Source organism: Pectinophora gossypiella, chromosome 12 (genome assembly GCF_024362695.1).
Source record: "Pectinophora gossypiella chromosome 12, ilPecGoss1.1, whole genome shotgun sequence".
Lineage (NCBI taxonomy): Eukaryota > Metazoa > Arthropoda > Insecta > Lepidoptera > Gelechiidae > Pectinophora > Pectinophora gossypiella.
Genome location: NC_065415.1, coordinates 7,344,397 through 7,359,128, shown reverse-complemented (window position 1 = coordinate 7,359,128; position 14,732 = coordinate 7,344,397). Strand labels below are relative to the sequence as shown.

The 14,732-nt window shown below is 35.4% G+C and overlaps 1 protein-coding gene across 1 annotated transcript; it reads left to right on the top strand.

Moving 5' to 3' along the window:
- The first annotated feature begins 12,627 nt into the window (after window positions 1–12,627).
- LOC126371598 (uncharacterized) lies at window positions 12,628–14,016 on the top strand. The gene is made up of 2 exons (XM_050016916.1): window positions 12,628–12,698; window positions 12,785–14,016. The coding sequence occupies exon 2, from the start codon at window positions 12,868–12,870 to the stop codon at window positions 14,014–14,016; it is 1,149 nt and encodes a 382-aa protein (XP_049872873.1). The 5' UTR covers window positions 12,628–12,698; window positions 12,785–12,867.
- Window positions 14,017–14,732: the final 716 nt, after the last annotated feature.

Sequence of the window (14,732 nt, the reverse complement as noted above, 5' to 3'; positions counted from 1 at the left end):
TCGATGAAATGACTGTGATTTTTTTATCACATTAGCGTATGTTATCCCTCCTGAACGGCGTACTCCTAGCTCGGCGGCCGATAGGAATTGGTGCGGGGGCAAAGTTACCATTCCATGCGTAGTAAGTTCTTTTTTCTATGACAATATACAATACATACAACCCCAGTGTTCCAAGGAGTAGGTCATTATACATTTTTGTCCATTACAAGCTGGATTTTTTTTAGCAAATTATCAAGTGCTGCATACCTTTAAGAGTCGTCGAGAACCGAGCCGCTAACTCGGCCTAACTCAATTTGCTTGAAAACGAAATTGGTGTTTCATTCAAAATTATATTCGTAAAAGAAATACGACAGGAATTTGAAATATTTTATAGAAAATGAAATTCTATGTCCTTTATGAAGAAAACTTTGAGCTTTATTTTCTTTATTTACCAAGATGCACGCATTTATTATTAAAAAGGCTCTGTCAATTGGGTAAATTATTACGCTCAAACTTTGTGAAACAAAAAATATACTAACTTCGGTTTAGAAACTAAAACCCGCGCTCTAATAAAAAGTATGAAATAAGAAAGTATTTAAAATACATAATAACGGGTTCTTATCGCGTCTAAAGCAGGGATATAAGACTCCCGATATTTCGACACTGTTGTAAGTGCTATGATCACGGGATGACTGATGAGATTGGAGTGGAGTAGGTACGTAGATCCATAATTTTCTACAGGCAGACATATCTGTCTTTCCTCTTTCTTTGCCGCTTGTTTATGTATTTGATGTCAGAATGTTCGGAACCATCTGAACTCGCATCAAACTCATTACGACAAACACTGCTTTAAACGCGGTAAGAACCCGTTATTATGTGTTTTAATTATGATAACAACCGCCACCACTTAAAAAAGTATTTCTCTGAAATTCATTCATTCAGAATCTGAGAAAGCAGTGGTGGTAGTGGTGTGCCGTGGTAAGGACAGGTCACGGTAGCTTGGTATAGTTGTTAGGGAATCAGCATTTTTGAGGAGTTTTTTTTTCACAACTCATCATATTTCAAGAGTATTTTTTTTATTTCGAACTTCATCCAAAGTAAGTTGATCCATGTTTCCGCAGGCATGTTAAGCCGTTGGTCCCGGTTACTATTTACTAGTGTAAGTGAGTAATCGTTACATGAGCAATGTCAGGGGCCTTTGGCGGCTCAATCATAATCCTGATACCAGGGTTGACGAGGCTGGTATTCCACTTCACAACCTACATGATAAGAAGAAGATCCATAGGTAGCTTTATTTTATTTTATTGAAGAACTAAATGTAAGTATAATTTCAGGAATAACTGTTGCGTCGTAAATCAATAAGAAGGTATCGACTAATAGAAGCGCTAAGTAATTTGTATGGAATGAATTTTCGACCTCTGAGATGAGGTAACTTAAAAATATTTTGCTTATTGGTCGTTGGGGCTTCGTGAAAAGATTTATTTGAATTTGTGAAATGTTGGTTATCACGTGCTCAGCGGTGAGGAAAAACATCGTGAGGAAACCCACGTTGCGGAGAAAAGTGTTTTAAACATACTTTATAAATTATATTGTAATTACTTAATTATATTAAGCGACAAAAATTAAAGGCCCATGAGTCAAAACGTCCCCCTCCACCAACAGATTCCAGACATATCTCATTCGAAGCGTCTTAGCGTGTTGATATTTTTGTTATATGGCGACTTTGTCGAAATTTCGGTTTAGCCGGAATTCGGGTTTCTAAATGTGATTTTGGGTACCTCCTAGCAGATCATTGTTTCAATCAGCAGATTCCTGACATATCTCAATCGAAGCATCTTAGCGAGTTGATGTTTCTAAACCCGTGGGGGGTTTTGAAGCTAAATTTACCAATTAGGTAATCTTTTTATACATACTAATAAAACTTCTTATAAAGTATCTGTTGGAAGCTGGGGTCTTAGACAATTACAGTAATTGTCCTTTTTCTTTAAAACTAACCGCTACCAGACTAAACAATACATTTTCATTCATCAGATGTAGTCATTGATAAAAAAGTATACCTTTTCTCTCTTAACCAACATTTCATTTGCTGATAGAAGTCTTTACTTCTATAGCCCAGTTTAATAGGTAAGTACTCTCATCTCGTTGCCCGGGGTATTGACGGAGCGTGTTTCCGAACATGGGGCCTAATTAAGAAGTCAAATAGCAGGACCCACCGCAAGAACTGGATTTAATTAATTCACTGAGACTTTCCCGACCTCACGCTTCCTGTAAATCCACTGACACTCACCATTGTACCTATCCACTTGAGTCATATATGTTTATATCTATTAACTTCTACCTATCGCTTTTGTTTAGTATGCACTTAACTAATTTGGGGTTTGATGCTTATGCGCAATAAATAAATTGATTTCGCACAAAGTAATAAGTACGTATTTTTTCAATAAGTTAATTAATTCTATAATTTTGAAGTCGGTGAGAAGTAAATGCTACAACAACCCTACTACAATATCAAATTACTATGTACACACAATATTGTTAAATACCTATATCAAAGCAATTACAAAACCATGTCAAACAAAAAATTACAAAACAATCAGTATTTGAAAAACATAATATGAATCGGTACCTCGTTGTAGCATTTACTTGGCACCCCGACTTCAAATTTAAAAAAATAAATATACGGTCGATTTGAGAATGTTCTCTTTTTTTAAGTTGGTAATTATCCTTATTCTACATCACAAAGAGGACCTGTAATGGGCTCTCTCTTGACACTCGTTCTTAATTCAATCAGCCAGTGAGTGAATCAAGAATGAGTCAGAAGTTTCCCTTTCAGAAAACTTGCCATGTTACAAGCATTTAACGTAGGTAACCTAAATAGGTGTACGAAGCTCTATTAAACTTAGTCATAATTTAGTTTTGATTTGAACAATTTTGTTGCATAATGGAAACCTAAGGAATATTATGTTGCGCATAAATTACGTATTCACTTTCAAGTAGGTATGTCCACGGGTCGAGACTGAGTGAACTGAATATTAAAGGGGTCAAGAACGTCAAGACGTTACGAGTTATAAATGGCCCTTTTAGGGGACAGAATTGAAGCTTGTGTTCACAAATCACTGTCCTTAGTTACGGTTTTCGATAGCCGAAACCATACCTACACATGGATTTGGCCCTTTTATGGAGTTTAGTGCTTTACTTTGGGAAGGGTTTACCTTACACTCTTTAGAATGTAAATCTCTTTCAATGAAGGCATTTTTTTAATATATAGTTTTCGTGATTTATGTGTTCCAAGGGATCTATTTCATTAAGAAAACAAAGTGTATGCAGTTATTTAAAGGGTTACCTACCTTACTATGTTACCGGCCAACGAATCCCGAATAATTTCCCGCACAGGTTGAAATAACAGTTTTTGCAATTATTTCAGTAAGCTTTAGTTGAAAATTAACAATAATTATGGATATTTTGTCTTCTAGTCGAATACATCGCGACGTACATAACTCTGTTGCCTGCCAACAACTATATAGCAAAAACGTACACAAAAGGTTAAACCCGGTGTCAATAACAAGGCGAGTTTCATTGAATTCCAACTTTGAAGGTGTACGCTTACCTATAATAGGATTAGAGGGAACAAACAAGAGCGAAAGAAGATCTACGGTTGTGTCTGCCCCGAGGGGATGGAGTAATGAGTTTCACGAATTACGGTGACAAAGTTGTCTAATAACGACTCCAGTGATAATCGGAATATTCCTTCGAGAGTCGTATTTTGGTGCGACAAGATTGCCAATATATTTTTACAGGCGTTAGGATTTGTTTTTGATTTTTCGAGTTATTGAGGTATCATAAATTCGCTTACCCTCAAGGGACAGTTAGAGAAAGAAAGAGGGCAAGTTTCAAGGGAGAGAGCCTTCACAGATCGACATTTTGTTTACTTAATACTACATCAGTCGCTGTATGGAAATTGCGATACGTTTTATAACACAATCATTGAAAACATCTGGAATATCGTTTCATCTGCAGACTCGAAAATTATTGCATTGATGGATAAAAGTAAATATTGAAATTACCGTTTCTCATTAAGTAATAGCACTGATGATTCATAGCTTTATTTGGCGAGAGGACTTTATACAGCCAGGCAAAAAACTTTACCAAATTATGATTATAATATAATCATAACATAGAATAATTGAAATAAGAAGCTTACCGCCATCATTATCTCCGTAACATTATCCTGTTTTTCACAGGGTCCGCGTACCTAACCTGAAGATTTGACAGGTTCGGTTTTTTACAGAAGCGACTGCCTGTCTGACCTTCCAACCCGCGAAGGGAAAACCAGCGAGGTTAGGTCACATACTTCCGAAAATGCATTTCTCGGGAATGTGGGTTTCCTCGTGATGTTTTCCTTCACCGCTGAGCATGTGTTAATCATTTATGATCCAAACATGAATTTGAAAACAAATTCGACAATCATTGGCCTGTGCTGGATTCGAACCTGCGATCTCAAAGTAAGAGGCAAGAGTTTGAACCTACCACGGCTCCCCTATCGAAAAAGAAGCTTACCGCCATATTAATAACTATATAATATAATATAATATAATATTGCTTCGATCGTATAGATGAAGTCAAGCGCTTCGGTCGCGTGGTTTTTCAAGAGCTTATCATTCTACTTCGTCATACTGTATACACTACACTGTATACTGTACCTACACTTTGTACTATACTTCCTTAATTTCTCACTCATTCACTGGACGTGGCGAGCCAACAAAGTCCGCCAAAATGTATTTTCCAGTAAACATTTTTCCTCTAGTTACCTACAACGGAATCCGTCGGGAATGGAGTTGTAACTAAATTGTAAAACTGCGGCCGACCGCTTGCCAATTCCATTATTTCACTCCATAGAAGCTTTACCTTCCGTTTCTCGCAATATAGTTTTATTTGAAGCGAAATTAAACAAGATACCTATCCAGTATCAGAATGAATCTTCGCGGGATAGGATTCCCGCTTAGATAAAGTGTACTGTTTAAAACATGGTTTAAAATAAGAACGTAGTGGATAGTAAGGACATAATTATTATTAACAAATCTCAAACTTCTTAGATAAGTAGGTTAATTTATGTGGAAAAAGCTAGTATCAATATCGAAGGCAAATGGAAATCCAGAGTATTTACTTACCCTCCTTGATGGCGAGAAGATAATATAACACACATGCATTTATTTTTGTGTGAAAAAAAAAAACAAAAACAATGTAATTACAGGACAAAAAACAGAGTCAATAAACCTTACATTTTATTTCCTTGAATTATACATAAGCAATAAATAATTCTTATCTCTATTAACATACAATACATACTTCAACCATATGAGAAAAAATAATAATAAGTGTAATAATAAGATAAAATTAATGATTAGATTAAAATGTCTTAAGGGGCGTTTACGTGTTGGCTTCAGCCTCACACACGCCTTCCAAAAGTCCAGGCCTCTATAGGTCCGCGATATGGAAACGACATACAAATAATAATAATAATTGTTATTGTACATTAAATTATTGTATGTACCTCACATGGACCTACAGAGGTCAGTGTTACGATTAGTGATTTGTGGCTGTTTACACTGGCTGCTTTTCCTTTTCAAATTGTACGTATCAGATCAGTATCATACTATCGATACTAATATTAGCAGGGTATCGGTTAATATCGATATCGATACTATAACGACACTAGTTACAACACTAGTTTATGCGAGAAAAATAAAATAAGATTTTACTTCTTAAAACGCATTCAAAGTTTCCTGTTATTTATAGCGTACGCTGAGATCATTATCTTTATAACAATGTATTATTATTAGTTGCTCAAGGTTCATTCAAATATCTTATTAGTTGTAAGTATACCTAGACTGTAGTTTTGCCCATGTTCCCTTACTATTTTTTTAATATTTAGCCAATAACATAATTAAAAGAAAATCTTTTCGCTAGTTTTTATTGTTTCGTTTTCTAATACCTAAGAACCTATTTAAGTATGTTTGTGAATCGGTACTATCACCTAAAATCTATTTATTTACCTATTATCAAAGAAAAACTACGTACGGTCACGAGCATTAATATGTATTCACTTTGGTACCATGTCACAATAACTTTTTTGACTAATTGAACTGTAAGTCTCACTAAATGTCAAATATGTTAGTGCGACAGAGTCCTAAAGTGAGTACATTATATTGCTCATGACTGTACAGAACGGTAACTCTCCGCTCCGCTCCCCGCCAGCGGCTAAGCTAGATTTACTTCACCCCTCTCGGTCTTACTTTAGCCTTCAATCGTATGGGCGTTAGACGTCTAACACACACAGATGCGCGTGTACGATTACGCCATTATGAAATGAAAACGAGGCGTTTTGTATGAAGTGTCTGGTACGTTGCATATTGGTGACCCATAAATAAAACCTTCTGCTAATCGCTATCGCAACTATGGTTTTGGGTATAGTAGGTACGTATATACTTATGCATTGTACGTGTATAGTTTGAGCCGCAAGCTAATTAATTAGAAAATCCACTGGCCCGTGTGATTCCATCCTCAATATGCGACAGACACTTAATGATTTTCCAATGTAATTGCATCTTCAAAGCTACTCCGAAAGGCGTCTCCCTCAATTTCCTATGAAAAAGTGCGGTTTCTTCAAGCCAAGGGCCCTTGAGATTGGTTCACGTATGACTCTCATTAGGCTAGACGTTGATAGAACGGGAATATCATACGTCAAAGCTCGGTTCGAGGGAAAATTGACGTTAATAGAATTCTTATGTGGGGGTGGGCGAACGCTTGAATAAGTAGGCTCCACTTCAGTGCTCTGTAGAGGAGGGTTCATTATCGGTAGTAATTTATTAGTCCATGTTTATTTCTTCATAAATGGTAGTGAATCGGACTGAATGAAGTCGATTCTAGGTATAGTTTTGTACCGAGACGGGACGTTATTACTAAATTTGGCTGAAAATCGGCGTTGTATTGCTTCCCACGTGGGTCGATACGACATCAGCCGAGCTTTTAAGTTTTAAATTTCAAACATGCCCAAATTTTAATATTAACAAGTTTATGTAACGTCTTAAACATAAATAAAGATTTTATCTATCTACTGTCTGCGTTGTTTATCTACCCGCCAGTCTTTTCGTCCGCTTTATCTAACAGAACATCGACTATATTCCTGATTGGGTCATCGCAAGATGAACTGAGTACCGTCGTTTTATCGAGCTTTGTGTTAGACCAATGTGATGAAGGCCGTATAGTAGTCTATGGTAATTAATGGCCTAGGGTAAGAGAAATTAATAATTCATTGGTGCAGGTCCAGCAACCGGGGATCGAAGCAGCGTTCTCCATTTATTGAGAAGCAAGCCGGTGACACACAGGATCACAGTAGTCCACTTTGCCTACCTTTTAATACTGATAAGGTAATCATTTTAAATTAAATCAAAGAGGGAGTCAAAAAACAAATGGAGGGAGGCATTAGCCCAGCAGTGGGACACTTCAGACCAGATAAGACAAGAAAAGAAAAAGAGAAAAGATTTTCATTCGTTGTCGCTCAGAACGAGGCTTGACAGACGAACAGATAGTCAGACAGATAGTCAGACAGATAGTCAGACAGATGGTCAGACAGATAGTCAGACAGATAGTCAGACAGATAGTCAGACAGATAGTCAGACAGATAGACGGAACGGACAACAAAAATGTTTTGTTCTTAAAGTACGGTATCTTAAAACAACATAGCAACCAAAAAAAAAAATGATTTTCATCAGATCCAACCGCAGAGATTTTTCACAGGGAAGAATACTAAATACTGGGAGCCATTTTGCAAAAAAATTCTTCATGCATTGCTAACAAGATTAGGCTGCCATTAACATAATTGAACTGACTAATTTTATCCTTGTTTTCCTCGTTTGACACGGTGTCTGGGCAAAAATTACAAAATAAGGATAAGTGCCCAAAATTTGGTAAAATACATTTTGCAATGGAAGATTCTTTTGGTAGTGGCACGTGGAGGTTAGTGTTGGCTTAGCTGTAAACTAATGGAATTGAGTCGGAAATACTCTGTTTTGTCAGAAAACATACTGTTAGCATAGTCATGATGTTGGTTTTAAAGAAACAAGGTCGACAAGTTAAGTCATACAATCACGTTATGAGGGTCTTGGAACTCATGTACAAACAATAACGCTTTTGTTAGATGGAGAAAAACTAAGTATTTACAAGATTTTCCTCAATTATGAGCGTGCAAAACATATTCGGTAGATATCCTAGCATTGTCCAAATTTTTTTAGGTCTGTGTTTACCATTGCCTAAAATCTCATTATTCGGTTGGAATTCAAATCCCGGTCCCTCTCGGATCTCATTACCCTTTATGTGAAGTCACGTAAGATTGTTCTGTTCATTAGTTTCATCTGGAACAATTTTAATTGTTTCGAAATGTAAATGAACCGCCTACATTAATGACGCGGCCAAACGAAATTTGTCTATTACATGAAATATGAGCATTTCATGAAATGGTCGAGCGAATCATGAAGTAATCGGTTCCAAGTTCTGATCACGACATATGTATAAATATTATGTATGCTTGTAAACACTATCTACCTTCTCCTCGTTAATCTTTCACCCTCACAAGCCTACTGGAAGAAATTTCTGTTAGAAATAAGTTGTGCTTTTTGTCCCTCTTCATGTTGCCATATTGTGTTTCTATGTTATGGTGTCTACAATAAATTATTCAAATAAACAAAATGAAACTATAATCATTTCGCTTGGAACATTATTCTGTGATGTTCGTACATCAATTACATCCACATTCAGCTCAGAAACGTTGACGTTAATCACCGTGTCTCGAACAACTTGGCACGTTTAGTTGTGAAAAGGCCATTACTGACACATAGTAGGAAGTTGTGTTGACTAATATTACGACTAATCAAGTTAAAACTTCCAGGAGGGCGAACCCGGCGTTAAGGTCTTAATCGAGTTTGCTAGAGGTCTGTGTAGATGCGAGGACATAATTTGTAGCCAAAATGTAAGGGACATACAGACTGGTACATAAAAAACAAATACATGCCGCTGTATTTAATAAAGAACAGGTTGTAATTAGGAAAAGCTCGTGGCGTTTTTGTAGCTACAGGAAGAATTGGGTTCTGAATAAAGTCTACCTTTTCAAAAGTAAAAAGCAGCCATAAACCTGGAAACAAGCTGTAAATGTGATCATTCTTCTTGATGGCATACTTAAGTTGACTAGCTGATAAGGTAAAAGGATTCGCCAATCTACGTAGGTTGTTTGTGCAGATTGGCAGCACCTGAGGAATACTTTGCACCTTAAAGGCAAATATGGCACTGATAAATTTTTCATGACGCGACATTTAGATGCGCAGTAAAGCGTAGTCATAACGTTGTTAAGCACAACTTTGTGTCATAATACTAAATAAGTATATAAAGGGAAATAATATTAAGAGAACTTCATTAAAACAATTGCGCAACTTAATTTACTAAAGCACTCGGACAATACAGCAATGTTAGGCCAGTTGTGCCAAGTTGAGGCGTACTTGGACCAACAAGTTTAACTCGGACGCCTTGAGAGTTGTTCCTGGACTGTCCTCAGAATGTCCCCGGTTCATTGTGGCTTAGACTTGATGCAGTTTGCTGTCTGAGGATAGTTGGGTGGATTCCTAGTAAAAAAACATGTTACGACTTGAAAGGAATTACATCACGCTTATTTCCCATTGTAGTACACGTCACGGACTCCCACCACCATGACTGGTCTTTGGAACCAATATTTTAGCTATATAAAGTTTACTCCAGTCATCAATAAGACAATGCTTCTTCTTCTTTTATCGTGTGGGTTGTGAGGTGAATTACCAACCTCATAAACCCTGGAGTCAGTGTTACTATTGAGCCGCCAAAGGCCCCTGACATGACTCATATAACGACTACGTACTTACATAAGTAAGTAGTAACCGGGACCAACGGCTTTACGTGCCTTCCGAAGCACGGATCGTCTTACTTTCGGACAATCAGGTGATCAGTCTGTAATGTCCTAACCAAAATAGGGACCACAAAGTATTTTTTGTGATATGTCCCCACCAACAATGCAATGAAAATGCTGATACCAATCTTGATATTCTTTGTAATTGTACATCATTTAGGAAAACGTGTGGCCACACGAAAATTACATATAAGTCGGTATAAGCATGAGAAAATTATTATAAGTATGAGTTAATATAATAAAACAAATATTAGTTATCGTGAACGCACCTTTTAAAAAACTTCAAATATAAACTCACGACTATTATCTCATTGGGGTAGTCAGAGGTACCTACATTCATTGCACATAGATCTATAAGGTACCTCTATGGTTATGTTAGACATGATAGCTATGTTAGACAATAATTAAATCATTTTCTCAGTTAACAGGAACTATTGGATGGAAAGTGTGTAAATTTCTTATTCGACTTTTGCGATATTTTCTTTAGTATTGTTATACTGTTATCTAGACAACTTGAGATCAAACCATCGTGAGACCATCCAGAGTGCAGAGAACGTTTGCTTTTTTGTTTTTTTTTTATCATGCCATAAATTATTAATGCATCTTTTTTAAGCTTAGAAACTTTTTATAGCTAAGCCATTAAGCTGGTTTTTCTTAATTTTTAACACACGTTTTAGGTTTAATACGCATAAATTATAAAGAGTTTGACGTCATCAAATCGAAATGTCAAGGTTTCAATTTTGTGCACGACGTATTTTTTCTTTTTTGACTTCTAAAATATCTTTGACGAAATTTCACTAACTCCCAAGAAATGGGGATTTTAAGACAACATACCTGAGGGTTTTTGGAGCAAAGAAGTGTATGAGATATTTATGAAGTCCATTCATAATTCTCCTCCGTATCAGACTTCCAGACATAATAGTTAAACAATGGGGTTTGAATTTTAGAAAGAGTTTTTAAATCCTTACCATAATCGCCTTCAAAATCACCTTTCAGAATAGGCAAAGCCACAATGCCAGTCAGAAAAAAACAACACGGGAAAATTTCCAGAGTTAAGAAATATTGTGGCCAGCCAGGTTAAGAAACATACTTAGTCCTGTATCTTGTCCATGATTTCATGTCCAAGGCTCGTTACCAACTGACTGTATTTAAACAGCAGGTTAGCTGTAAAATAGCAACAGCAGCAGTTTTTAAGTGGTTAGCATAACTGCAAACCGACTGTTATCCAAGAGTTACACACATACATACATAAACTCACGCCTATTTCCCACAGGGGTAAGCAGAGACTATGGAATTCCGTTTACTTCGATCCTGACACACTTCTCTAGCTTCCTCCACATTCATCAATCGTTTCATACACGCACGCCGACTCAGAGTACAATAATCCAAGAGTTCGTATGATGTATCATCGTTCGTCTTTTGTTTTTTTGATATAGATGAAAAGACAAACAACAGATGACTAACGCCAACTTACAATACGCACACCATGGTTCAGGTAAATAAGTTTATGAAGTATTTTACACAATTTTTCACACGAACTGGCGTTAATCTTGGTATTGAAACAGAGTTTGAATTAGACGATTTTGAGCATACCTATAGGTAACAGATTGTCGGATAATTTATCATCAGTAAATATCCTTTAAAAGATCTTTTAATTGAAAAAAAAAAATGCGAACTAAAAAAAGGATTGTGTCAGCAGAAACCAAAAATTACAGTTACAATTCAGTGCTTTTTGTCCGAATGATAAGTACTTAGTCAGCTCTGTTCTGACTATTAAAGGATTCTTAACGGCCTCTGTAGTCCAGTGGTTGAGCGTTGGGGTCATGTTCCTGAGGTTCCGGGTTTGAATCCCAGTGGGGATTCAGCGAACATTCATATAAGTCGCCACCTCGTTTGTTTTTTATGTGTGAATTCTCCAAATGCTCAAGGTTATTTCTAAAGTCGTTGCGTGCTTTGCCACCGGTGCAGGTGCCATCTAGAGCAACTAGTTTCGAGTGCCATTGGGCACTAGATTGGCAACATTCGCAATAATTAAGATAATCTGCTGATTTAATAACATACTTGACCCTTACCAAACAACATTTTTATAGTTGCTCTATACCTTTAATAAATTGATCGTTAAGATAGGTCAGTTCATTGGCGAAATCGGTCATGAAGTAATGAAAGCCGTACGAAGTCTTACGAGTAAGTTAGTACATACATACATACATAAACTCACGCCCGTAATCCCTAATGGGGTGGGCAGAGCCACAAGTAATCAAAGACAACTTGCAGCCACTGTTGATACGATACGACGAGTAAGTTAGTAATGTTGATAAAGATAAGAGAAGCATTTGCAGCCGAATATTTTCGTTGTAAGAAAAGAAAATTCAAAGAAAAAGTTTATAAATATGGAGTCGGTCTACATTTTTGTAAAGACCAAAATATAAAACTATAAAAAATTCGAATGCATAATAAATTAATATTTAAAAAAACTTAAATTATTTTCTAAATATACAGAATTATACGTCTCACGGGATTCATGCATATGTAAAGAGATTAAATCTCTTTAAATAATCTCCTTGAAATTGCCGCTGGCTGTAACGCAATAATTGTTTTGTTTTTTTTTTTTCAAGTGTCAAAGTTGACATCTGACACTTGATTATTTTAAGTTACGTAGACTAATTTGTATTTTATATAATATTTCTAACTGGCTTAAAAATAAGCATAAATGTCGTTTCTTTGATTACAGGTATGTTCTTAGTTAGCATGTTTAATTATTAAGTGTATTTTGTTATGATAACATTATAGTAAAGAAATAAAATTCTTTGATTACAGAGCAACACATAATCTTATTATATTAGCCAAAATCCATATAAATCTTATAAAACGACATATTTATATACAAAAGTCGCTTAGAAATGGAGAAATTACGATTTGAATTTACATTACTGCCATCAGAAGACCGAAAATCAAATATTTTGTGCATAACCTCAATCACTACAAGTGAGAACAAAATATATGCTATACCGCTGGAACTTCAAGCTGCTGCTTATCATAAAGAAATAACAAAAACAACTGCTTATGCTAAAATTAAAAACAGTTTGGCAAAAAGACATCAGATAAGAAGAGTTTGGATAACAATGACGGAAGAACTAAGTAAGATTTATATGGATGAAGACGGTAATTTACAGTTTGGAAATCAGTATTTAGAAGAACTGGACCATCAAGAAAAAATTGCTGTCTCACATCAAGAAGGAACGAGTACATTAGAAAAGTTATTAGAGAAATTTATGGAAAAAACACAGGAAAGTAAACATCAAAGCTTAAAACATATTGCAGAAAAGTTTGTAATTGAAAAATTTACAAGCAAAAATTCAAATGCAAACCTGTGGATCGATACTTTTGAAAAAGAATGTGAACGTTTCGAAGTAACAACAGATGAGAAGAAGATTGAGATATTGAGATTATTTATGGACAAGAGTTGTGCAGACTGGTACAGTTCCATGCTAATAAGATTTACAATGAATGCAGAATGGTCAATGTGGAAAGCAAAATTTTGTGAAACATTTACAAACAAAGGATGGAACCCAGTAACATATGCACTATTATTTAAATATAAAGATGGATCATTGTTGGATTATGCTATAAGGAAAGAAAAACTTTTACTGGATATGAGAAGAACAATAGATACTGGTACCTTGGTGGATCTTATTGCAACTGGTTTACCAGAATTTATACTAAACAAGATTAATAGAGAAGCAATTAAAGACACCATTGATTTATTCAATGAGGTAAGCAAGTATGAAAACATGATAAATAAACAGAGTTATGTTGTAAAAAGAAGGTATGGATATGCCAGCCAAAGCCAAAATCTAGCAGAGAAAATTGAGGAGAAAAAAGCATGTAAAATATGTGAGAAACTTAACAAAGGCACACGTTATCATCCTGAAGCTATATGTTGGTTTAAAACAAGAGAAAATGAAAAGATAAAAAAGAACTTCATTAAACACGTAAACAATTCGGTGATAGAAGCGGAATTAAATGAAACTGAACAAAAAAACGAATAATAACACCATTAATTAAAATCAAACTGCTATTAGAAGATAAATTAGAAATATATGGAATTTACGATTCAGGCTCAAACGTTTCTCTCATAAATTCCAAGTTATTGAAATTAAAACGAACAGAAAATAATTTAAACATAGCGGATTTAGTAACGATTAATGGTGTTAAAAAGACAAGTGGTTTGACGAAATTAAAAATAAAAATATTTGAGGTAGAAGAAACAGTTGATGTATATATTATCGAAGAACAAAATTTCAAATATGATTTTTTGATAGGATTGGACATGATAAAAATGTTTAAACTGACCCAAAATGAAGACTTAAAAATTACCCAGAAACAGTACCAAAAGGACCAAAACGAAAACGAAGCGGAAGAAAAACATACGAAAATAGAAACAGTACATACAGAAATTAAAAATCTGGAAAATAAAAACAAGTCAATAAAGGAGTACAGAATAAATTTTAATGAACATTTTAAAGAAGAAGATTTTGAAATAAAAATAAGACATTTAAATGGACATCAAAAAGCAGAAATAGATACGCTGGTTAACAAATATAAAACAGTGTTTGCAAAACATAAATATGACGTGGGCACAGTGAATGGATATGAAGCGAGGATAGATTTAATGGTTGACAAATATTGCAGTAAGAGACCGTACAGGTGTACTATGGAAGATAAAAAAGAGATAGAAGAACAAGTAGCAAAATTACTAGACCAT

What these genes read in the sequence shown, in the direction of transcription:
- LOC126371598 (XM_050016916.1), top strand. Translation starts at nt 12,868, where the DNA reads ATGGAGAAATTACGATTTGAATTTACATTACTGCCATCAGAAGACCGA.